Here is a 26,760-nt window from a genome sequence, read left to right as displayed (position 1 = left end):
ACCTCTCAAACTCCATCAGGTTGGATGGAAAGTGTCGGTGCACAGCCATTTTAAGATCTCTCCAGAGATGATCAATCGGATTAAAGTCTGGGCTCTGGCTGGGCCACTCATGGACATTCATAGAGTTGTCCTGAAGCCACTCCTTTGATATCTTGGCTGTGTGCTTAGGGTCGTTGTCCTGCTGAAAGATGAATCGTCGCCCTAGTCTGAGATCAAGAGCGCTCTGGAGCAGTTTTTCATCCAGGATATCTCTGTACATTGCTGCAGTCATCTTTCCCTTTATCCTGACTAGTCTTCCAGTTCCTGCCACTGAAAAACATCCCCACAGCATGATGCTGCCACCACCATGCTTCACTGTAGGGATGGTACTGGCCTGGTGATGAGCGAAGCCTGGTTTCCTCAAAACATGACGCCTGGCATTTACACCAAAGAGTTCAATCTTTGTCTCATCAGACCAGAGAATTTTGCTTCTCATGGTCCAAGAGTCCTTCAGGTGCCTTTTGGCAAACTCCAGGCGGGCTGCCATGTGCCTTTTACTAAGGAGTTGCTTTCATTTGGCCACTCTACCACGTAGACCTGATTGGTTGATTGCTGCAGAGATGGTTGTCCTTCTGGAAGGTTCTGCTCTCTCCACAGAGGACCTCTGGAGCTCTAATAGAGTAACCATCGGGTTCTTGGTCACCTCCCTGACTAAGGCCCTTCTCCCCCAATCGCTCAGTTTAGATGGCCGGCCAGCTCTAGGAAGAGTCCCGGTGGTTTCGAACTTCTTCCACTTACGGATGATGGAGGCCACAGTGCTCACTGGGACCTTCAAAGCAGCAGAAATTTTTCTGTAACCTTCCCCAGATTTGTTCCTCGAGACAATTCTGTCTCAGAGGTCTACAGACAATTCCTTTGACTTCATGCTTGGTTTGTGCTCTGTCATGAACTGTAAACTATGGGACCTTATATAGACAGGTGTGTGCCTTTCCAAATCATGTCCAATCAAATGAATTTACCACAGGTGGACTCCAATTAAGCTGCAGAAACATCTCAAGGATGATCAGGGGAAACAGGATGCACCTGAGCTCAATTTTGAGCTTCATGGCAAATACTGTGAATACTTATGTACATGTGCTTTCTCAATTATTTTATTTTTAATAAATTTTCAAAAATCTCAAGTAAACTTTTTTCACGTTGTCATTATGGGGTGTTGTGTGCAGAATTCTTAGGAAAAAAATGAATTTAATTCATTTTGGAATAAGGCTGTAACATAACAAAATGTGGAAAAAGTGATGCGCTGTGAATACTTTCCGGATGCACTGTATTTAAGGAGATTTCATTAATTTTTGTATTTTTATGGTCATTAAATAAAAAAGCCTACAGAATTTCATTTTGTTAATAAAATCAAACAGCTGCAGTTTAAAAGCAAACGTACCACTTTAATATAGAACAGGGGTCCTCAATCCCAGTCCTGGAGAGCCGCAGTGGCTGCAGGTTTTTGTTCTGACCTGGTTGCTTAATTAGAAAGCAATTCTTGCCAATAAAGCACTAACAAGCTATGAAATTAAATTAACTCTGCTATGTCAGGTCATTGTCATATCCTAGATTTTCTTTCCCTTTCTATCATGCAAATGATTTGAAGGCTAAAATGGACGAGTAATTCTAAGTCCTTCACTTTTTTCTCTTCATTTTTCTTCCAAGTATTTAATTAAACCCAATAGTGCAGATAAATACACACAGATGTAAATAAGCTAAATGGAGAAATGCTGCTCTCTCTTGTCATTTGCATGTTATTGATAATAAGGAGCAATTAAAATAGCTGTTTAAGACAAAATTAAGCAATAAGGGCTCAAAATCACTAAAGTGAAGCAGAGGTGTTACTTTAGCAATAATGCTTTTTATTAAGCAACTGGGTTGGAGCAAAAACCTGCAGCCACTGCGGCTCTCCAGGACCGTGATTGAGGACCCCTGATATAAAATATTAGTCTCCTAAATTTCTGATTATTCAGGAGGTTAGTGGGGAAAAAAAATAAAAGAATAAATGAAAGAAAAAAGGTAATTCGTATTGGAATCGGTCAATTCTAGTAATATGAAATCAGTAATCGGTACTGGCCCAAAAAATCCTGATTGGACCTGCTTACACACATTAAAATTATAATACAATAATAATAACAGTGTTTCTTGAACACTGCCAAGATCTCATGTACTTCCGTTGACCTATCACTATGAAGATGTTCAAACTATAATAGTGATTTTGGACATAAAAAAGCACTAAATACCACCATACTGTTTCATCAGGGCTGTCTCCAATATGTTTTTATGTTTCTACATTTTGTTGGTCTGGCATTATGTTCTTAGGGGTCAGGGATGCTCAAATGGAATTCAGATTTTTGAAACTGGTGCTAAAGGGATTATAATAAGTATTATTTAAGACCGCATAATTTAACTTACGTTTTATTTTCCATATCTACTTCATCATCAGCCCACGTTAAAATCTGGGTAGCCAAAATTGCAGAAATATCAAGCTCTTGAATGTCATGTGCTGAAGCAACTGCTATGCAATTGCGATTTGCCTGAAAAGAAAAACAGACCTATTGAATATTTAAAGCAAAAATGTACTTAACTCATACGTTTATTGATGATTTAGGAATTTGGTCTTATCTCTATGTTAGGGATTGATGCTTGACACAGCTGTCCTGTAGCAATACTCATTCAGTATTGTTATTCTTTAATTATTCAAAATATTCTGCCATATAATACTTTTTTATAAAACTCAGAGAACTGTGTGCCCCTAAACAAGACCTTTTCAAGTGCCACTGAAGCCAAAAACATGACAAGATAAGGCATGCTACAGAGCGATACGTGACACTGATGAAGAGGCAGAAACAGTCTTAGTCCTTAAGTGGGCTCTAAATTGCCTGACATTGCTGTTTTGAATGGAATATGCTTCACATATGGCAGTGGTCAAGCTACTAGCCTTTTCACTAGCAAAGCCAAATACACAGCAGTGAAAACTCCTGGCATTCATCCCCAAAACAAACTCTGGGAACCCTTTGTCATCTTCTTCTATAAGTACAGGACACACAGGTTATGAAATACTGCCAAACAGTGTGAGAAAATTATAATTTATAGAAAATGCTTTAAAATTGAAAATTTAAAAGCATTGGGGGAGGATGTAAAAGAACTAAAGAGAGTATTAAGTTTTTAAAGCAAAAAAAGGACAATGAACAATGAGAAAACAATAGGGTAAAAATTGTTGCAACTGATAGTAACATTATAACAAACACCCTGCAAAAACTTCACTGAAATTAGGATTGACCTGGGGTGAAAATATTTTCTTTCTTAACTAGATAGGGGCTGAAGGAATTTGTGGTCAAAAGGACAGGAAACAAGTCAGAACTGGTAGACAAAATTACCAGGCATCAAAACCAAAACAGCGGAGGAAAAACTCATTGTCAAAAAGGAAGGCATGAACTCTTAAGTCAAAACTAGCAAAAAAAGTCCATAAAAAACATGAAGCAAATGAACAGCAAAAAAATACTGATAATATCAATAAGCTTGGTTGCTTTGAATACCACACCACTATGTTATACATTTGGCATTATGACTTCCGAGGCTACAAAACCAACAATGGAAGCAAGATGGATGACCAGAGGGCAACTACAGAAGGGTTAGCCCCAACAGAAGTTGATGAGTCCTTAAGGTGCTAGCAGACAAAATTTACAGAAGGTCAAACTCCAGACTTGGTGAAAAATGCAATCTTGCTATGAAATATGTTTTGTGAACAAATCAGTATTGTATGTGCTGATGACTAGGATTGTTTGAGGTGAATTTAACACTTGTAAAAATACAAGTATGCTAACACAAAGCATTGGATAGAGCAAGTGGAGAATGTTGGGAGCCAATTTCAATACTATTGGAACAGACATAGCAACAGCATCATAAGACAGCATAAATATCAGAAATAGGCTTGACTCAAGAAGCCAAGAACACAGCCAAATTGAACAACAGGATGGAATGGTAATAGAGCAGGAAGACAGATTATACATGCCTTGAAGACAGATCTAAGCTACATGTAAACGAAAAGAAAAAAGGTGTAAACAAGAAGTCTGAGTAAAGAGATTGGAACGAGAGGAGCCCAGTGCCCATTCCAACCATATAAATCTCCCAGGCCTGCATGTTCCAGATATAATATCAGCATGATAATAAAACAGTTTGACCTCCAATATTAAGCACTTTATTGAAAAGTTCCACCACAAAATCAAACCAAAATTAAAATAATGAAAAGGCATATGAGAGCAAAATTATTACTCTCCTTGATATTAAAAACAACAAAGTGAAGAGCCCAGAGAGATCATCAATGTAGCTATCTAGTGGTGATGCACACAGCGTTAGTTAGGGCTGCCTGGGAATCTCAGCAGAATTTACCAGGTATCACACTGCTTGCAGCATGCGAAGAGAGAGGTCCATGGCAATACACATTTTAAATAAATATGAAATGCTAGGACTTCAGTGGGGTGCGAGGGTGCATTGCAGTATGGCGAAGTGGCTCTGGAGGCTGATGTGGTGATCGGCTGATTGCAAATTCACATGTATACGGTTCAGCTGATTGCCCTGTTAATGCCCCAGAGTCAGCAATCACTGCACCTGCATGTCTAGCAGTATAAAAGAAGCCTGAGCAGGAAGCAGAGATGATCAGATTGAGAGATAAGAAAGAGAGGCATGAAAACCAAACTTAAAGAGAGGTAAAGAAAACAGACAGGATTGTGTTAGAGCCAGTGTTACAGGGTAAAGAGAGGTGGCTGGGTTTGGCACCAAGAGGAGCATGACCAACGCTAAAGGGGCAGGATTGCTCTTGCTGAGCAACCAGTAAGTAGGAGCAACATGCACCTCACTTCTCATTCAACCCAAGCAGACAAATTCATCTTTGTGGTGCATGTATGTTGTACATTCACACAACAAGATACCATATGTTTGCCTGAGATAGGTTCCAACCTTTTCTGCTCAATTTGTGCCACAGCTACATTCAACTAACACATCCGTCTCGGACAAGATACACATTGTCCTGGCCCACTTAGCTGATGCCTCTGCAAGTTCCACCAATATAGTAAAACTGATAGGTAGCCTCTAGGTTGTTTTTGTCCTGAAGACCACAAATACATGATTTATTTTTATTATATACACAGTGGGTACAGAAAAAAATCACCCCCTTCGAAATATTCCCTTTTCTTGCTTTACAGCCTTAAAATGAAAACATACACAGAAATATTTCTTCCCAGCTTTACTTACTCAATGCAACCTATAACATCCAAGTGAAAGATATCACAGCTCCAGTTCAGAAAAATTACAAAAAACCAAAAACAAGACATACAGAGTTTAATAAAAGATCACCCCCCAATGTCAATATTTTGTTGAACCACCTTTTACTTTAATGACAGCCTTGAAGTCTGTTGGGATACTTCTCTATCAGCTTTGCAAATCTAGACTGAGCAATATTTGCCCACTCTTCTTTACAGAACTGTTCAAGTTCGGTCAAATTTGAAGGTGAGCATTGGTGGAATGCCATCTTCAAATCTTTCCACAGATTTTCAATGGGATTTAGGTCTGGGCTCTGACTGGGCCACACGAGGACATTCGGTATTTTCTCCTTCAGCCACTGTGTGGTCAATTTTGCTGTGTGCTTCGGGTTGTTGTCGTGTTGAAAGCTGAACATTCTGCCTATCTTCAACTTTTTGGCAGAGGGTAGCAGGTTTTCTTCAAGAATTTGACGGTATTTTGCCCCATCCATTTTTCCTTCTACCCTAACGAGAGCCCCAGGCCCAGCGGTAGAGAAACACCCCCACAACAGGATGCTGCCACCTCCAAGCTTTACTTTAGGTATGGTGTGTTGTGGATCGTAAGCTGCATTGGATTTCTGCCAGGTGTACCGTTTGGTATTGAGGCCAAACAGTTCAATAGTTCGAGTCTCATCTAGGGAAACCATTCCCGGGCATTCAGGAATCCCGCATGTCATTCCCGGGAATCCGGGGCTCCCGGGGATGACACAGTGCACGGGCATCTCACATGTGAACGGTTTTAGAACGACGGACACTTATTTTTAATAAAACTACTGCAATATGTTAACATCAATAAAAGACCAACCTTATCTACAAGCAGTTCATGCTGTCATATAAGTACATGTATCTAGTTCAGGGGTGCCCACACTTTTTCACTTGCGAGCTACTTTTAAAATGACCAGGTCGAAATGATCTACCTACATTAAAAATGCTATATTATATATATATATATATATATATATATATATATATATATATATATATATACATAAATACATACACACTAGCAAAATACCTGTGCTTCGCAGCGGAGTAGTGTGTTAAAGAAGTTATGAAAAAGGAAACATTTTAAAAATAATGTAACATAATTGTCAATGTAATTGTTTTGTCACTGTTATGAGTGTTGCTGTCATCAAGGATTTGATTATCATTATTTCTTTCAATCAGGTTTGTATTTGGAGGACGTGTTGTGTGCAAGTTACATTCCGCGATTGTCATCCGTTGTAAAGATAACAGGTTTCATTCATCGAAGTGTTCACTACCCAAATCGCTACTCGTGAATCCAAGATGTTTAACAGGCATTCCCGGTATTAAGTTGTGGATTTGCCTGCGAATATTTAGCGCCAGTGTGTCTATGAACTTGAGAAATTGCCTGTGAGTATTTGGCAAGAGAGTTTCTTTGAACTTGTGGATTAGCCCGCGAGTATTTAGCGGCAGCGTCTGTATGAACTTGTGGATTTGCATGTGAGTATTTAGCGACAGCGTGTCTATTAACTTGTGGATTTTTCTGCGAGTATTTGGTGGCAGCATCACAAAGTTGTTTCTGTCTAGCTGTATCAGAAAATGTACCAAGACGTCTGACACGCCTCCTTTTTCCAGTTTTCTCACAGCTTGGATTGCCGCTGACAGACGGCCTTATATGGGCAGGCAGTTAATTACGTGGGAGGCATGGGGATGGGGGATGCAATATAGGGAGGAAGCCAACTCCGTGGGAGTCATGGTGATGGGGGACGCAACTCTGCCTCACACGGCGACCCAGCTGCAGGCTATGGACGTATATATATGTATGTAAGTAGGATTCAGTTATGACTGTTATGCGTAGAATTTCGAAATGAAACCTGCTTAACTTTCTTAAGTAACCTGTGAGGAATGAGCCTGCCAAATTTCATCCTTCTACCTACACGGGAAGTTGGAGAATTAATGATGAGTGAGTGAGTCAGTCAGTCAGTCACTTAGGGCTTTGCCTTTTATTAGTATAGATATATACTGCATAGTTTTACTGTCAAATAATGCAAAGATTACACAACACGTGTTTCGCCCTAATTCTGGGCTGCTCAGGCGTACACACTCACTGCACGTCAGCGTCAGAGGCGAAGCCACGGTGTGTGGTTCGTTTATTTGACAGAATGTAGATTGGTGTAATTAGATTCATGGCATTCGTAGTCTGAATCACAATCTGATTGTATGGGAGCATGTGGGATGACCAGTGTGTTAGAAGGAAAGAGATCTCAGACTCACAGCCCTCTATGTCAATCAAGTGGCAAATGCCATAAGAAGGCTTTATGATAGACTAACGTTTAAAAATAAAATGATTTTGAATGCAACGCGATCTACCTGATCAGATACTGATATACTTGTTCTAAACACTACCCACGCTTGCCATTGCTCTGAAACACCGCCATTTCAGCTTTTACTGATGTATCCAGTTTCATTTCATCATTCTGTGATGGCAAGTTTCTTAGCACAGATAATACAGATGCAACAGACTGACGCATTGCAATTTCAAGTTGCTGTTCAAAGCTGTTGTCTGACTGAACGTCAATGAAGTCTTCCCTGTCCCGGCATTCGTGAGCTGCCGAGTGCAGACTCCTCCCAGTCCACTATACTCGGTCTTAGTCGGAGCAGGGAGACTGACGATTGCTGCTGGTTGACTGAATTAATCTGAAAAACACTACAACGTGGGCCAAAAAACCGTGCCACTTAATTATTTTCAACTATAACTGTTATTTCTTGATCGGTTTTTACACTTTTACACACTATATATTCGAGCTTGGCCATTTCCGGTTTCCCGGGAATTACAGCAATTTCATTCCATGCGGGAATGAAAAATGTCCGGGAATGGATTCCCTAGTCTCATCTGACCATAAGACCTTTTCTATTTTCACTTAAGATCAGTATCTTCAAGGTGCATTCTGGCAAAGCTCAAACGAGCCTTAATGTGGCCTTTCTTTAGAAATGGCTTTTTCTTTGTGACCCTCCTGAACAAGCCACAATTGTGGAGCACTTGTGAAATTGTTGTCACATGCACACAATGACCACTCTTTGCCATAAAATCCTGTAACTCCTTCAAAGTGGTCATTGGCCTCTTGGTAGCCTCTCTTACCAGTTTCTTCCATACAATTGGGAGGGACGGCTGAATCAAGGGAGGGTCTTAGTAGTACCAAACACTTGCCAATTCTTTATTATGGACTTTACTGTGCTCCTTGGGATTGATAAAGCCTTTGAGATTTTTTTGTATCCATCTCCTGCCTTATGTTTGTCCAAAACTCAATCCCTGAGATCTTTTGAAAGTGGCTTGCCACCCATAGTCAATTGTCTGCTACCAGTTGCACTACCAAGTAAGGGAATGCTCCAGGAACAGCTGTTTTTATGCTTCACTAATCACACTGATTACAATTGATCACAGGTGGAAGCCAGTAACGATGATCTGCAGTGGAAATGGTGGTTACTTACAAATGACAGAAAGTCAAGTCAAGCTGGGGAGCATATACTGGTACAGTGTGTTACCGCACGCACTACGTGATGAAACAACTCAGGATCCCAGTTTACAACCCCCCTGGCAGACACACGGTCCAGTCCTACCCGCCAGAAATTACCCTCTATCTGCCGCAGCCAGGTGTTACGTGGGCAACCAGCCACTTGGGTCCCAAACAATGAGGATCTTACGAGCCAAATCACCCTCGGGGAAACCCCATATATGGCCAAAGTACCGTAGCTGACGCTCCCTCACAATGCAGGTAATATGCCTCATTCAGGATTCCATGAGCAACCACTCATTCGACAGAAAGTCGAACCAACGGTACCCAAGGATTTTCCGGAGGGACACAGTACCAAAGGTGTCCAGTCTTCGTCTCAGGTCACTGGATAGCGTTCATGCCTTGCAACCATATAACAAGACAGGAAGCACCAGGAACTCTAAAGACTTGGACCTTCATCCTTTTGCATAGATATCGGGAGCGCCACACACTCCTATCCAACAATCTCATGACCCCCCCATGGTCTCCCAATCCGTCTACTGACTTCATAGGAAGATTCATCAGAAACATGAATGTCACTGCCAAGGTAAGTAAACCTCTCAACAAGGTCGACACTCTCTCTGCAAACAGAAACATTGTTGATGGCTGTGCCCAAGAGGTCATTAAAGGCCTGGATCTTGGTTTTTATCCAGGACACTCGCAAGCCCAGACACTCAAGACACTTCACTTAGTCTCTCGAACTACCCAATCAGAGCTTCCATTGACACTGCAAAGATCACAGCATCGTCAGCAAAGTCAAGATCCATGAATCTTTCTTCACCAACAGATGCCACGACCTTGCCCAACACCCAGTCCACACAAGCATTGAACAGAGTAGGAGAAAGAACACACCCCTGATGAACCCCAGAATCAAATGGGAAAACTGCAGAGGTCTTGCCTCTACTCTGCACAGCACTCACAGTACCAGTGTACAGGCTGGCCATGATATCCACCAACCTCGAGGGAATCCTGCGATCTCTCAGGATTTCCCACACATCAGCTCGATCAACCGAGTCGAACACTCTGCAAAATTCGAAAAAAGGCTGCAAAAAAACTCTGCCAATATTTGCGTTTGTGCTCCATGAGTACCCTCAGTGCCAGGATGTGGTCAATGGTGGACTTCTTAGGCATAAAACTAGATTGCTCCGGTCACTGGTAGGTGAACAAGTGATCACGGATCCTATTGAGGACTACCCTAGCAAGGACCTTACCCAGCACCAGCAGCAGTGTTATCCCCCTGTAGTTGCTGCAATCCAGTCGATGACTCTTCCCTTTCCAAATAAGGACGACAAGTCCCGTTTTCCAGTCAGTTGGGATGATGCCAGTCTCCCAAATGAAAGCTAAGATTGCTTGCAATGCCAGGATGACAGCCTTACCACCAGCCTGGAGAAGTTCACCCCGGATACCACAGATCCTTGTAGCCTTTCCTCCCCTCAGTTGGTTCACCACCTGTGCAATCTCAGTGAGATGGGTGGTTCACAGCTAATTGGAGGATCAGCCTCAAGAACTGTGAACCCAGAGATATCCAACGTCCTAGCCAGAGGATCAGCATTGAACAACTGCTCAAAGTAGCCAGCCCAGTGGGTCATAACTGCAGTGTCATCCATAAGGACCGTTCCATCAGCTGCCCTGACTGTGATAGAGTTTACAAATATTGTTTAGGACGGGGGTGATCCTTTATTGATCTCAGTATTTCTTGCTTTTTATCTTTTAAAATTCTTCTGAACTGTAGCTGTGATATCTTTCACTTGGAAGTTATAGATTTCTTTGAGTAAATAAAGCTGAAAAAATATTGGTTTGTGCATTTTCATTTAACACTAGAATTACCAGAGCCTATGAAAAAACTCGTAAATCCGTCCCACCTTAAATCGCTTCTTAAATCCCTTCACACCTCTCCAGCGTCCTTTGTCCTCTAAATGTGCTGATAAAGAGAAGCTAGAAGCAGCCAGCTATTCCAACCCCCCGCCAATTTAGAACGTGCATGAACTTCTCTCAGCTCATGCCATGATTGAGTATCTGGGAGTGAAGTGGAGTTTTAGAGTGGAAATAATAGATCGTTATTTGGAACACACGCATCTCATGTGTGTTCTGTTTCTACAGTAATCTGTGTAAACACATTGTTAAAACAGAAACGTTTTTTATATTCTAGTAGTAGATGGCAAAATGTAGGCATAAACTATATAATGTATGAAGCCTGAAGTCCAAATATCAAAGAAACATTTTCACAAAAGGTACAAATATAACACAACAATTGCGCTTTTATACCCGTTTATTATGACTGCCTCTGTGGCGCAATAGAATCAGCTGCCGACTGGGAATCAAAAGGTCGCGAGTTTGAACCTGCACCACTCCATTTTGAGAAGTAAACTGCTCTTAGTCTTACTATTTTATTTTACTTTATTTTTTTTTTTTTATTTTTATTAATTTTATTACAATCCATACAAAGCAATCAAATTTTTACAAAAAGAAAAATTGAGTTAAGAACAGATCGATCCCCACCCCTGAGAGAGAGAGCAAGCCAACGCGTTAAATTTAAGGCTTGTAAACATACCTAAATTAATAAATTCTCTGTGCTTTATGAACTTATTTTAAAATATTACTGATTAGATCCTGCCATGTTCTGAAAAAAGTCTGTACGGAGCCTCTAACTGAGTATTTGATTATTTCTAATTTCAAATAATATAACACATCGGTTTCCCACTGACTTAAAAGAGGAGAGTTTGGGTACTTCCAGTTTATTAGAATAAGTCTGCGTGCCAAAAGTGTAGTGAATGCAATCACAATTTGTTTGTCTTTCTCAACTTTAAGCCCCTCTGGAAGAACCCTAAACACAGCTGTTAATGGGTTAGGAGGGATTGTGAGTCCAAGGCTATCTGAAAGGTAATTAAAAATTTTTGTCCTGAACAATGTTAATTTGGTGCAGGCCCAGAACATGTGACCTAGTGAGGCTGGGACTTGGTTGCAACGTTCGCAGGTTGGATCATGCCCTGGAAACATTTTGGAGAGTTTTAGTCGAGACAGATGTGCTCGATATATAATTTTAAGTTGTATAATTGTATGCTTTGCACATATGGAGCTCGAGTGAATTCTCTGCATTGCTACTTTCCACTCCTTTTCTGATATATTAATTGAGAGATCTTTTTCCAAGTGTCCTCTTGGATCTTTGAAAGGGGGGGATTGTAAAATGATTTTATATATTGTAGAGATGGAGCCTAAGTCCTTGAGATTAAGCAATATTTTTTCCAGCAGGGATGAGGGTGCAAGATGAGGAAAATCTGGAAGGTTCTGTTTAACAAAGTTCCTGATTTGAAGATAGTGAAAGAAATGTGTAGCTGGAATGTTAAATTTGGAATGTAACTGTTCACAGGATGCAAAGACGTTGTCTATATAAAGATCTCTAAGCAAGTTAATTCCAAATTTTTTCCAGATATTAAAACTGCATATGTTTGTGAAGGTTGAAAGAGGTGGTTCTCTTGCAGAGGTGCCACAGATAGAAGCTTCTCCGTCTTAAAATGCTTTCTACATTGGTTCCAGATTCTAACTGAGTGGAGCACAATTGGGTTATTTGTATATTGCCGATAGCGTGTTTATTGGAGCACAGAGCAAGGAATACAAAGAAGTACTGCAGGATTTTACTTCTATTGCGGTCCAAGCCCGAGTATGTTCTTCTATTTCTGTCCAGGTTCTTATAGCCTGTATATTTGCTGCCCAGTAATAAAACTGGAAGTTAGGTAGAGCCATGCCACCTTCTGCCTTTTGTCTTTGTAGGGTTACTATTTTAGAATAAAAGCATACATTTGATTTCAGTCTGTAACAGCCGGTGTAATTTATGATCCTTGTAAAGGTTAGCTTTGTTTTTTTTTTTTGTTTTTTTTTAATTCACTTTTCATTCTCTCAGTCGCGTTCAGAATCAATCCATACAACCCCATCTGACACGGCTGTTTTCACATAATGACGCGCTATAGCTCTGCAGTGTACCACGATGCATACTAACGATCAAAGGGTTCTGACACACAAACGCTTGCGAAGCTACCTTCTTCGTATCTCACCGTCACTTGATTTTCTTTTTATTCAGTTTTATTGAGTGTTCCTGCTAGTCCCTGCATGTTGCTGTATGCTGTTTCTTTTGTACTCCACGACATGCAGAGGAGAGAATGGTAAAGAGCAGTAACTTCGGCGCTATATGCAATCATCAGAAACTCCCCATCTGCCCGTGTCGCTCAAACACAGGAACATATGTTGGTGTAAAAGTATAACAAAAGAGCACTTTTATTCAAGTGCACTTTTTCCATCGCCTTTTCCTGTAAGAAGCAATGTACACACTTCTCTCTATGCTGTGGTTTCTATTACACACCTGAAAGAAAGAGACAATATATGTGAAAACATCATCGCACTAATGCAATATTATTTGAAAACGAACAGCGTCAGATCGGGTGTGAATTTATGCAGGAACTGGAAATTCCCTGATGTGGGACCTTCCCCCAGGAAAGAAAGTACAGTGTCAGGTGCTCATTCAGTGTAATAGGAACCATAGCACAGAGAGGTGTGTACACTGCAACAGTTACACGTGTCTTAAATGTAGGAAGGACGGTCCCTGGGTGTGTGGGAACTGTTAATATTTGAATGTGATGATTTTATATAGCATGGAATGGAAATCAGCACTTCTTAGCATTGCGCCATGCAAGCTGCTGTATCAATCGCCTACTATAACTTGCTTTCTTTTTTCTTCGGTTATACAGGTAGTCTTGAATAAAAGTGCACTTGCTTTATTATACTTTTACACCAACATATGTTCCTGTGTTTGAGCATGCTCAAAAAATACACATGTAATGCCACGAAAAGAGCACGCAGACATTCATTTCGCAAACATTGGTACGAGAATGCAGTCACAAGTACACTGCAGAGCTATAGCGTGTCTTTATGTGAAAACAGCCGTGTCAGATGGGGTTGTATGGATTAATTCTGAACGCGACTGAGAGAATGAAAAGTGAATTAAAAAAAAACAAAAAAAAACAAAGCTAACCTTTACAAGGATCATAAATTACACCGGCTGTTACAGACTGAAATCAAATGCATGCTTTTATTCAAAAATAGTAAGACTAAGAGCAGTTTACTTCTCAAAACGGAGTGGTGCAGGTTCAAAGTCGCGACCTTTTGATTCCCAGTTGGCAGCCGATTCTATTATGCCACAGAGGCAGTCATAATAAACGGGTGTCAATGTCGCATGTTAAGGCGGCTTTTTGTTTCTGCAGTTATATTTTTGAATGAAAGCGCAATTGTTGTGTTATGTTTGTACCTTTTGTGAAAATGTTTCTTTGATATTTGGACTTCAGGCTTCATACATTATATAGTTTATGCCTACATTTTGTCATCTACTACTAGAATATAAAAAACGTTTCTGTTTTAACAATGTGTTTACACAGATTACTGTAGAAACGGAACACACATGAAATGCGTGTGTTCCAAATAACAATCTATTATTTCCACTCTAAAACTCCACTTCACTCCCAGAAAATCAATCAAGGCATGAGCTGGGAGAAGTTTGTGCACGTTCTAAGTCGGTGGGGGGAAGGAATAGCTGGCTGCTTGCAGCCTGACTTTTACCAGCACATTTAGATGACAAAAGACGCTGATGGAGAGCTGTGAACGATTTTAAGAAGCGATTTAAGGTGGGACGGATTTACGAGTTTTTTCGTAGGCTCTGGTAATTCTAGTGTTAAGGATGCAAAGCAAAAAAAAAAAACAAAGGATGCAAAGCAAAAAAAAAAAACAAAGGGAATATTTCGAAGGGGGTAAATCTTTTCTATACCATATATTTATATATATATATATATATATATATATATAGGTTTGGTTTACCAGATATACAATTTAAAGAGATTGTTATTTTCATGGGAATTGTTAAATATGCATTATTTTCACTTTTACTTTAAAACTTTTGCAAAAAAAATAATTGTCTGTGGTTAAATCTTTCTCGCAGAAAGTATAACGCTGCTTGTGTTGTGAAAGGAGGGCGGCTGAACACATGCTAAGGAGATGCCATCGGATCATCTGCTGTCTTTCTGCTGCTGGCGAGCTGCATGTTCTTTTTGTTGCACTGCACGGCGACCATTTAAAGGCCTGTACAGCAGCTGTCCTTTTGCCACTTCTTGTTCGGCTGAACACACGCTAAGGAATTGCATTTGGGAGCTGGGAGCATATGATGTCTGTCTGGCAAAAGCATTCCAACAACTGCTTGGTTAGATGTCTGTGAACTTGTTTTAAATGTTGTCTCACTGCCTTCTCTTGCGGGACGTCAAATTGTCTTCTGAGAAGATCACGTCTCGTCTCCCTCCCAGGATTTTTTTTTTCACTACAGTGATCCCTCGCTATATCGCGCTTCGACTTTCAAGCGGCTTCACTCCATCGCGGATTTTAAATGTAAGCATATCTAAATATACATTACGGATTTTTCGCTGGTTCGCGGATTTCTGCGGACAATGGGTCTTTTAATTTAAAGTGCATGCTTCCTCAGTTTGTTTGCCCAGTTGATTTCATACAAGGGACGCTATTGGCGGATGGCTTAGAAGCTACCCAATCAGAGCATGTATTACGTATTAACTAAAACTCATCAATGATATACGATGTGCTTCCCGAGCGGTGCTTGATTGTTTGCTTTTCTCATTCTCTCTCACTCTCTCTGACATGCTCTGCGCCTGACGGAGGGGGTGTGAGCAGAGGGGCTGTTTGCCTAGAAGATATGGAGGCTACTCTAAAAAATGCTAATAGACTACCTTCACATTGCTCCCTTCTTTGCGCCTGCTTTATCGCGGTGCGCATACTTAAAAGCCCAACAGCCCTATTGATTTTTTGATTGTTTGCTTTTCTGTCGCACGCGCTCTCTCACTGACATTCTCTGCTCCTGACGGCGCTCCTTTGAAGAGAAGATATGTTTGCATTCTTTTAATTGTGAGAAAGAACTGTCATCTCTGACTTGTCATGGAGCACAGTTTAAGCTTTTGACTAAAGGGAGTTATTTCATGTCTAGAGGGCTCTAATAATGTTAACAGTGTGGGAGAGTTTATAAGGGCTTAAAATATATAAAAAATAACCATACAAACATATGGTTTCTACTTCGCGGATTTTCACCTATCACAGGGGGTTCTGGAACGCAACCCCCGTGATCGAGGAAGGATTACTCTAATATGTGTGTATATATATATATATATATATATATATATATATATATATATATATACAGTGGAGGAAATAATTATTTGACCCCTCACTGATTTTGTAAGTTTGTCCAATGACAAAGAAATGAAAAGTCTCAGAACAGTATCATTTCAATGGTAGGTTTATTTCAACAGTGGCAGATTGCACATCAAAAGGAAAATCGAAAAAATAACTTTAAATAAAAGATAGAAATTGATTTGCATTTCATTGAGGGAAATAAGTTTTGAACCCCTACCAACCATTAAGAGTTCTGGCTCCCACAGAGTGGTTAGACACTTCTACTCAATTAGTCACCCTCATTAAGGACACCTGTCTTAACTAGTCACCTGTATAAAAGACACCTGTCCACAGAATCAATCAATCAAGCAGACTCCACACTCTACAACATGGGAAAGACCAAAGAGCTGTCCAAGGATGTCAGAGACAAAATTGTAGACCTGCACAAGGCTGGAATGGGCTACAAAACCATTAGCAAGAAGCTGGGAGAGAAGGTGACAACTGTTGGTGCGATTGTTCAAAATGGAAGGAGCACAAAATGACCATCAATCGACCTCGCTCTGGGGCTCCACGCAAGATCTCACCTCGTGGGGTGTCAATGGTTCTGAGAAAGGTGAAAAGAATCCTAGAACTACACGGGAGGAGTTAGTTAATGACCTCAAATTAGCAGGGACCACAGTCACCAAGAAAACCATTGGAAACACATTACACGCAATGGATTAAAATCCTGCAGGGCTCGCAAGGTCCCCCTGCTCAAGAAGGCACATGTGCAGGCCCGTCTGAAGTTTGCCAATGAACACCTGAATGATTCAGAGTGACTGGGAGAAGGTGCTGTGGTCTGATGAGACCAAAATAGAGCTCTTTGGCATTAACTCAACTCGCTGTGTTTGGAGGAAGAAAAATGCTGCCTATGACCCCCAAAACACCGTCCCCACCGTCAAGCATGGGGGTGGAAACATTTTGCTTTGGGGTGTTTTTCTGCTAAGGGCACAGGACAACTTAATCGCATTAATGGGAAAATGGACGGAGCCATGTATCGTGAAATCCTGAGCGACAATCTCCTTCCCTCTGCCAGGAAACTGAAAATGGGTCGTGGATGGGTGTTCCAGCACGACAATGACCCAAAACATACAGCAAAGGCAACAAAGGAGTGGCTCAAGAAGAAGCACATTAAGGTCATGGAGTGGCCTAGTCAGTCTCCGGACCTTAATCCAATAGAAAACCTATGGAGGGAGTTCAAGCTCAGAGTAGCACAGAGACAGCCTCGAAACCTTAGGGATTTAGAGATGATCTGCAAAGAGGAGTGGACCAACATTCCTCCTAAAATGTGCAAACTTGGTCATCAATTACAAGAAACGCGTTTGACCTCTGTGCTTGCAAACAAGGGTTTTTCCACTAAGTATTAAGTCTTTTTTTGTTAGAGGGTTCAAAAACTTATTTCCCTCAATGAAATGCAAATCAATTTCTATCTTTTATTTAAAGTTATTTTTCGATTTTCCTTTTGATGTGCAATCTGCCACTGTTGAAATAAACCTACCATTGAAATGATACTGTTCTGAGACTTTTTATTTCTTTGTCATTGGACAAACTTACAAAATCAGTGAGGGGTCAAATAATTATTTCCTCCACTGTATATGGTTAGGCTGCACCGGGACATCGATTTTTGAGGAGTACCGGTTTGGGGTGGGACCTGGTTGAGCAGACGTGCTGGCCCTCCTCTTTCACCCCTTGAGATTCAGAAATCATCCTTCCTAACTATAGAAATCGAATTGCGACTTTTATTTTCTCTGTAGTCAAGTTAGATTTTCTTCTGGGCACTCCATCCGGGTCCAAAAGTGGCCCCAGCAAGACTGATTCAATGACCTCACTAAATGATCTAATTGATAGTAGCAACAAATGGCAGGAGTTTATAACCCATACTTACTGGGAATTCCTAGTCATGAATGGAGTTCAATAGCTTACCATTTTTTCTTGGCACCCGAGAGACACACATTGATCCATTCAGTGTAGTGCTTGTGAAGCCTGGGAAATAAACTGCTCAAAAAAATTAAAGGAACACTTTGAAAACACATCAGATCTCAATGGGAAAAAGAAATCCTCCTGGATATCTATACTGATATAGACTGGGTAATGTGTTAGGAACGAAAGGATGCCACATCGTTTGATGGAAATGAAAATGATCCCTGAATTCAAAGACGCCCCAAAAATCAGAGTGAAAAATATTATGTGGCAGGCTAGTCCATTTTGCCAAAATTTAATTGCAGCAACTCAAAATTGTACGCAGCACTTTGTATGGCCCCTGTGTTCTTGTATACATGCCTGACAACATCGGTGCATGCTTCTAATGAGACGACAGATGGTGTTGTGGGGGATCTCCTCCCAGATCTGGACCAGGGCATCACTGAGCTCCTGGACAGTCTGAGGTGCAACCTGGTGGCATTGGATGGACCAAAACATAATGTCCCAGAGGTGTTCTATTGGATTTAGGTCAGGAAAGTGTGGTGGCCAGTCAATGGTATCAATTCCTTCATCCTCCAGGAACTGCCTGCATACTCTCACCACATGAGGCCAGGAATTGTCGTGCACCAGGAGCCACTGTACCAGCATAGGGTCTGACAATGGGTCCAAGGATTTCATCCTGATACATAATGGCAGCCAAGGTGCCTTTGTCAAGCCTGTAGCGGTCTGTGTGACCCTCCATGGATATGCCTCCCCAGACAATCATTAACCCACCACCAAACTGCTCATGCTGAATGATGTTACAGGCAGCATAATGTTCTCCATGGCTTCTCCAGACCCTTTCACTTCTGTCACATGCTCAGGGTGAACCTGCTCTCATCTGTAAAAACCACAGGGCACCAGTGGTGCATCTGCCAATTCTGGTATTCTATGGCGAATGCCAATCGAGCTGCATGCTGCTGGGCAGTGAGCTCAGGGCCCATTAGAGGACATGGGGCCCTTGGGTCACCCTCATGAAATCTTTCTGGTTGTTTGGTCAAAGACATTCACACCAGTGGCCTGCTGGAGGTCATTTTGTAGGACTCTGGGCAAGGAGGAACAGGATGAGCACTGCCAAAGGAGCAGATACTGGTCCTGCTGATGGGTTATGGACCTTCTATGGCCCTCTCCAGCTCTCCTAGAGTAACTGCTTGTCTCCTAGAATCTCCTCCATGCCCTTGAGACTGTGCAGGGAGACACAGCAAACCTTCTGGCAATGACACGTATTGATGTGCCATCCTGGAGAAGTTGGACTACCTGTGCAACCTCTGTAGGGTCCAGGTATCGCCTCATGCTACCAGTAGTGACACTGACTGTAGCCAAATGCAAAACTAGTGAAGAAACAGTCAGAAAAGATGAGAAGGGAAAAATGTCAGTGGCCTCCACCTGTTAAACCATTCCTGTTTTGGGGGTCATCTCATTGTTGCCCCTCTAAGTGCATCTGTTGTTAATTTCATTAACACCACAGCAGCTGAAACTGATTAACAACCCCCTCTGCTACTTAACTGACCAGATTAATATCCCATAAGTTTCATTGACTTTATGCTATACTCTGATTAAAAAGTGTTCCTTTAATTTTTTTGAGCAGTATATAAAGGCATCACATAGCTATGTATTGCCGTGAATAGGTGCAAATAAACCACTGGTGTCACAAAATAGGTTATACTTTTATAACAGGGAATAAGCGAAATTTGTGTAAATGAAATATGCAGATAGGGAGAATTTTCTGTGTGTGTGTGTATAACATGATATAATTCTGTTTAAATTTAAATGTGTAATGTGTAGTATTTAGGTGGGATAGTCAGAGTTTATTATGTAAATAGCAAACTATTTTTTTGAAACTGTGTGGGTGGGTGAATGTGTAGTGTTGTTTAAAAAACTGAACACTTTAAACTGTGTATGGAGAAAAAGGAGTGGATTATTTTGTTCAAGTGGTTTATTCTTCTCATATAACACGGTATTTAAATACGTATGTTTGTTTTGTTTATGGTATTTATACATACGTATCTACTGTAGATCCAATAAAGATTTTTTTTTTTTAAATCATAATGTTCATTCATCAGTAAAACTTCTTCCTCTAAAAATAAGGCTGAAATACATACCTTATTAATAGCAAATGCAGTTATAATATCAGTTTCTTTATGGATAATCCTTGCCTTTCCTCCAGGGTGTCCCTGGTCTGCTTCCGTCTACAGTGACAAATAAAACTAATTAGATGTCAAAGAATAGCATCACTATTACAAACATATACACAGTCATAATTAGTTATTGTATTTCATGACTTCATTTATCCGTTTGTGCAAACATGTCTACTTATTTTACTGTTTTTATTTTGATTAATTCAAGACAGGGCATTTCTACATCAGCACTTAATGTTAGATCATTTATAAGGACAATGAAATACCAAATAGGGTTCAAAGTTATGGTTTTGGACCAACCTCTAATGAAATAAAACTTTCAGTTATCTAATGAGATAACTCACATCTTGAAAGTATCAGCGCAAAACAAAATTTTCAATTTTGCTGTATAATAAGCACCTTGACAAATATATTTAGCATTAAGTTACTGGTCAAACAAAATTGTATCTTCATTGAACATTTTATGCCAAAATCATCAAAGTATATTAAATTATAGGTAAGCCATATATCCGACAAAGGTTAGGTCCATTGGATCATTGTACATAATTAAACATAAATAAATAAGGTTGGTAATTATATTGTTTACCAATCTTTGAAAAGATCTAAATTGCAATCCTTGAAATTCATAAAGGTAATGGAAGGGCAGCACACTCCATAACATTTTACTGCACTAGAGGATGCAATACCTAAAAAGATTACTAAGAGACAGAGCACCTGTACTTGTATAAGCAGTTCAGCAAACAGGATTTAGAGTAGCAAGAAGAAAGTTAATTATTTTTTAGTTACTGCCCTCGAGGGAGAATGGTATCATCCTGTACTTTTTCAAAGACATCTTACAAATAATAGGAAAGTAATATCAGTCTCTAATTTACCAAGTCAATTTGTTTAGAACAACAAAATTATGAATGTCAATAAATAGTTGTAAAGCTAATTTCAATAAGATTACCCTTTTCATCCAATATCAGATAACTTCGATAACAAAAGTAAAAAGACTGGGTATTGCAGTACACACATTCAGTTGCATGTCAACATATTCATATCAAGGAAGATTTCTACATCCCAAATACAAATCCCCATATACACGTGCACCTTTTGATTCACATTTTCGTTTATTCATGAGTTGGCTATGAACAATTACATGGGAATATTTTTGGAACACAGTAAACAATACAACTGAACAAAACAACTGAAAATAATTTGTATCACATAAAATCATATAACATATAAATAATATATAAATGTTAATGTTTTTTAACATTTATTAGTGTAAATAACAAAACATACTACAGTAATCCCTCGCTATATCGCGCTTCGACTTTCGCGGCTTCACTCTATCGCGGATTTTAAATGTAAGAATATCTAAATACATATGACGGATTTTTAGCTGGTTCGTGGATTTCTGCGGACAATGGGTCTTTTAATTTATGGTACTTGCTTCCTCAGTTTGTTTGCCCTGTTGATTTCATACAAGGGACACTATTGGCGGATGGCTTAGAAGCTACCAAATCAGAACATGTATTACATATTAAATAAAACTCCTCAATGCTATAAGATATGCTTCCCGCGCGGAACTTGATTGTTTGCTTGTCTCTGCCTCTCTCTCACCCTCTCTGACATTCTCTGCGCCTGACGGAGGGGCTGTGAGCAGAGGGGCTGCTTGCACAGAAGCTGTTTGCCTAGTGGATCTGACGCACCTCTAAGAAATGCCGCTTTATCACGGTGCTTCCAAAAACACACTTATTGATTTTTGGATTGTTTGCTTTAATCTCGCTCGCTCTCTCCTCTCTCTCTCTCTGGCGTTCTCTGCGCTGGAGGAGATGTGAGCAGAGAGGCTAAAGGCAAACTTTAAAGCACAAGTATTGATTTTTGATTGTTTGCTTTTCTTTTGCGGTGAGCTCTCTCTCTCCTCTGAAATTCTCTGCTCCTAAAGAGAAGATCTATTTGCATTCTTTTAATTGTGAGAAAAAACTGTCATCTCTGTCTTGTCATGGAGGACAGTTTAAACTTTTGACTAAAATGTGTTATTTCATGTCTAGAGGGCTCTAATAATGTTAACAGTGTGGGAGAGTTTCTAAGGGCTTAAAATATATAAAAATAACCATACAAACATATGGTTTGTACTTCGCGGATTTTCATCTATCGCGGGGGGTTCTGGAACGCAAACCCCGCGATCGAGGAGGGATTACTGTATATTGTTAATATTAAAAGGTTTAAAAAAAAAAACTACAACAAAAAACATGGGATCTATGGGAGCTACCAACAGTTGTTATATCCAATTTAACAGCAGCTTTACTGCTGCAATAATTATTCAGCAGATCTGGAAATCTCTTTCCAGCTGTTGCATGCATGCTGTCACTCTTTTTCTTGCCCTCTACAGATCAAAGTCAAAGTGAACTTCATTGTCATCTCAACCATATACAAGTATACAGATAGACAAAAATGCGAAGCTAAGGGTCCACAGTGTAACAACATGAAATGCAAATGAATTAAAAACAGAATTAAAATTAAAAATTAAAACACAAACAAGACAAGACATTGTGCAAAGACAAGACAAAGAAATAGCAGCAATATCGACGTGTAGTAAGCAATATGAACATTGATGCAATGTATGGTATTTGCAATCTAGATACATAAATATAGTCAATAGATATGTAATTTAATATAATAAATAAATAAATAATAGATATAGATATAGATAATACAGAAAATATCATTGTATGATAACAGTTGTTTAAGACAACAGGTCAGAATGTTTCACAGCAGAAGGATATCAATATTGTCAAAATACTTAAAGGTCAGTATGAGATTTTCAGTTCTTTTCTACATGCACACTAGTCTTCGCAGGAAAGTGTTTTTAGAGGTGGTTGAGGCAGTGTGGAAGATCCCAGGGGGCAGCATGGAGTTAAGGAGTCTGACAGCTTGGGGGTAAAAACTATCCTGCAGCCTGGCAGATCTGGATCTGATGCTGCAGTATCTTTCTCTTGGATGGCAGAAGTGTGAAAAGTCCATGTGAGGGGTGTAAGGGGTCCTGCACAATACTGCAGGCCTTGCGTACACTGCAATTGTAAAATATGTCCTGTAATGAAGGGAGAGGCACCCCAATGTTCTCTGCTGTCTTCACTATCCATTGCAGGCACTTGCGGTCGGATATGTTGCAGTTGCCATACCAGACAGTGATACAGCTAGTCAGAACACTCTCAATGGTGCCTCTGTAGGACATGGTGAGGATGGAAGGGGGAAGACTTGCTCGCTTCTGCCGCCCCAGGAAGTGTAGTCTCTGCTGGGCTTTCTTGATTAGTAATGAGGTGTTATGCGTCCACACAAGTTCCTCAGTTATGTGCACACTGAGAAACTTGGTACTCCTAACAGTCTCCACATCTAAACCGTAGATGCTGAGTGGGATGTGTGCAGGATGTGATTTTCTGAAGTCCACAATTATTTCTTTTGTCTTGTTGACACTGAGAGATAGATTGTTGTCTTCATACCATGCAGACAGCCATTCCACCTCATCTCTGTATGATGTTTCATCATCACTGCTTATCAGTCTCAGCATCATCATATCATCCACAAACTTGATTATGTGGTTGGTGTTGTGCGTGGCTGTGCATTCGTGAGTCAGCAGGGTGAAGAGCAGTGGACTAAGCACGCAGCCATGCTGTGCTCCAGTGCTCAGTGTGATGATGCTAGAACTGTTGCAGCCCATCCGAATTTACTGGGGCCTCTCTGCCAAGAAGTCCAGGATCCAATTGCAGAGGGTGGTGTTCAGGCCCAACCTGCTCAGTTTTACAACCAGCTTTTGAGGGATGATTGTGTTGAAGGTGGAGCTAAAGTTTATGAATAGCATCCTGACATATGTGTCTTTCTTATCCAAATGTGTCAGGAAGAAGTGAAGGGCAGAGCGTTATGCAAACTGAAGAGGGATAAGGGAGGCAGGAAGATTAGTCTTTATGTGTGACATGACTAACCTTTTGAAGCACTTCATGATGACTGGTGTGAGTGCAATTGGTCGGTAATCATTCAAGCATATCACTGATGACTTCTTCGGCACAGGTATGATGGTGGTTGACTTGAAGCATGCTGAGACTGACGACTGGCTCAGAGATGTGTTGAAGATGTCTGTGAGGACACCAGCCAGTTGACTAGCACATTCTTTGAGCACAAGACCAGGTATGTTGTCAGGTCCTGCAGCCTTGCGTGGATTAACTCTGGATAGAGTCCTCTTCACGTCAGTTATGGAGAGACAGAGTACCTGGTCAGCGGAGGGAGGTGTTGCTTTACTTGCCGCCTCTTTGTTCTGTGCATCAAACTGTGCGAAGAAGTTGTTCAGCTCATCTGGTAGGGAGGCATCACTATCACTGCTGTGTGGGTTGGGCTTGTAGTTTGTAATTGTCTGAACCAAGGTTATTATAGTTAACGAAAACAAGAATCAAAACTGAAAGTATTATTAAAATTTTTTTCCGTAAACCAAAATAAAATCTATACTAATAAAAGGCAAAGCCCTCACTGACCGACTCACTCACTCACTGACTAACTCATCACTAACTCTCCAACTTCCCGTGTAGGTAGAAGGCTGAAATTTGGCAGGCTCATTCCTTACAGCTTACTTACAAAAGTTAGGCAAGTTTCATTTCGAAACTCTACGCGTAACAGTCATAACTGGAACCTACTTATGTACATATATTCCGGCCATAGCCTGCAGCTCAGTCGCCGTGTGAGGCGGAGTTGCGTCTCTCATCGTCACGCCTCCCACGTAATTGTGTGCCTGCCATATAAGGCCGTCTGTCAGCGGCAATCCAATAGAAACACTCTACCGTGCGAGTGACGCATACAAGCATATTCATAAGTGCAGCTACTGCGGAAACAAAGCACACGGTGGAAAAAGTCAATGTCCAGCTAAAGGAAGACAGTGTAAAATAAACCCGTGCATGCAGCATGTGATTTCTCAAATAAAGAGGAAGACGAGCTATTTATTGATGCAGTAAGAAAGGAATCGATAAATGAAACCTGATATCTTTACAACAGTTGACAAACACGGAATGTAACTTGAACACAACACGTCCTCCAAATACGAACCTGATTGAAAGAAATAATGATAATCAAATCCTTGATGACAGCAACACTCATAACAGTGACAAAACAATTATATTGACAATCATGTTATGTTATTTTTAAAATGTTTCCTTTTCTTTTTCATTACTTCTTTAACACAGCGTGGGTATTTTGCTAGTAATTAATAAAACCGAAATGCAAAACTAAAACTAAACGAAACTATTAAAGTAGGTGGAAAGACTAACTGAAATAAAATAATAATTTACCAAAATATTTTTAGTTTTCGTTTTTGAATGAATATTCTTGCTGTTAGTCTTTAACCCTTGTAAGTTTTAACTCTTGTGGTAGCCGGCCCAGACACAGACAGGCAGACACGTTCAGGTCACCCACAACAAGTTTATTTACACTGTCCATCTTACACAAGTGCACACTAATCCTCAAGAGTCCCCAAAGTCCAGGCCAATTCAAATGCTTTTTCCTTCTTCAGGCTGCCTCCTTGCCTCCTCCAAGACCTTGTCCTTCCTTCTCTCCCGACTCCAGCCATCGCATGGAGGGAGGCGGCCCCTTTTATAATCACCCAGATGTGCTCCAGGTGCCTCCCCAGTGTGGCGGAAGTGCCGGCTGCGCACCCGGAAGCACTCCAGGTGTTCCCGATTCTCTTCCCCCCAGCACTTCCGGGTGAGGCAGAAGTACTGAGGTCCTGGACTCCTAAGGCACTGGGGCGCCCCCTGGCAGTTGCCCCCATGTGGTCTGGGGGAGATGTAAGCCCTACTCTGGGGCATCCCAGCCAGGTCTATCCCCCAGCCACCTGTGACACTCTAAAACAGAGAGTCATCCACCATGAGCCGCCCACACATATTCATCCAGTGAACGGAGGCTGGTGACGGAGGGCGGCTGTTCACTCAGCATTTGCAGTGACAGAGTGAGCTGAATATGGGCGTAAAGCGCGTGAAATAGAAAGAGATTTACGTGCCACCTTTCTTTGCGCTTGTTGTATATCAAGCTGTAATTCAAACAGCTGAAAACAGAATGTGCTGGTCAACAAAACCTTTACCATATGGAAATAAAAATCACGAGTGAGAAACATTTCAGTTTATTTCTCAGGTGACTGCTTTTTGTTGACAGTAATTCAAATGCCACTTCGCACAGGAAGCATCATTTTTACTTTCTCATATATGAATTATAGAGAAAGTATAGTAACGAAAAAATTGATATTTTGAAGAATCTTGACGTTATAGACCTCCCAGAGTCCAAAAATACAGTTTTTTTGGAATTGTGTGTGTGTACAAATACGATAACTCAAAAACGCAACTAGATAGATGGATGAAATTCGGGACGTGGTTGTTACACCACAATTGTAGATCTGTATTAACGTTTGGGCCAAATCCATCACCCGGAAGAGGTACTTTACCTGAACACATACCCAATTTTTTTTATTTTATTCATGCAGCTGCAGAGTCTGATTTATTCAACTTTACTTTTATAATAACTGTTCAATGTATTATTAATTTGATTTGATTTGTTCTTGAT

At 40.6% G+C, this 26,760-nt stretch overlaps 1 protein-coding gene across 8 annotated transcripts in view; it reads right to left on the bottom strand.

The window, feature by feature from the left end:
* LOC120532692 (dmX-like protein 1) overlaps positions 1-26,760 on the bottom strand; it is a 315,909-nt gene that overhangs the window by 32,090 nt on the left and 257,059 nt on the right. For all 8 annotated transcript variants that reach the window (XM_039758971.1, XM_039758975.1, XM_039758976.1 and 5 more), the window contains 2 exons: positions 20,146-20,232; positions 2,434-2,555 (listed from right to left, as the gene is read on the bottom strand). In XM_039758971.1, coding sequence (XP_039614905.1) covers positions 2,434-2,555; positions 20,146-20,232 — 209 coding nt within the window. The remainder of the gene's footprint in view (positions 1-2,433; positions 2,556-20,145; positions 20,233-26,760) is intronic.

The sequence above is a fragment of the Polypterus senegalus genome, chromosome 7 (genome assembly GCF_016835505.1).
Source record: "Polypterus senegalus isolate Bchr_013 chromosome 7, ASM1683550v1, whole genome shotgun sequence".
Classification (NCBI taxonomy): domain Eukaryota; kingdom Metazoa; phylum Chordata; class Cladistia; order Polypteriformes; family Polypteridae; genus Polypterus; species Polypterus senegalus.
Note: the sequence above shows the minus strand (reverse complement) of the source record. Positions and strands in the feature narration are given on the sequence as shown.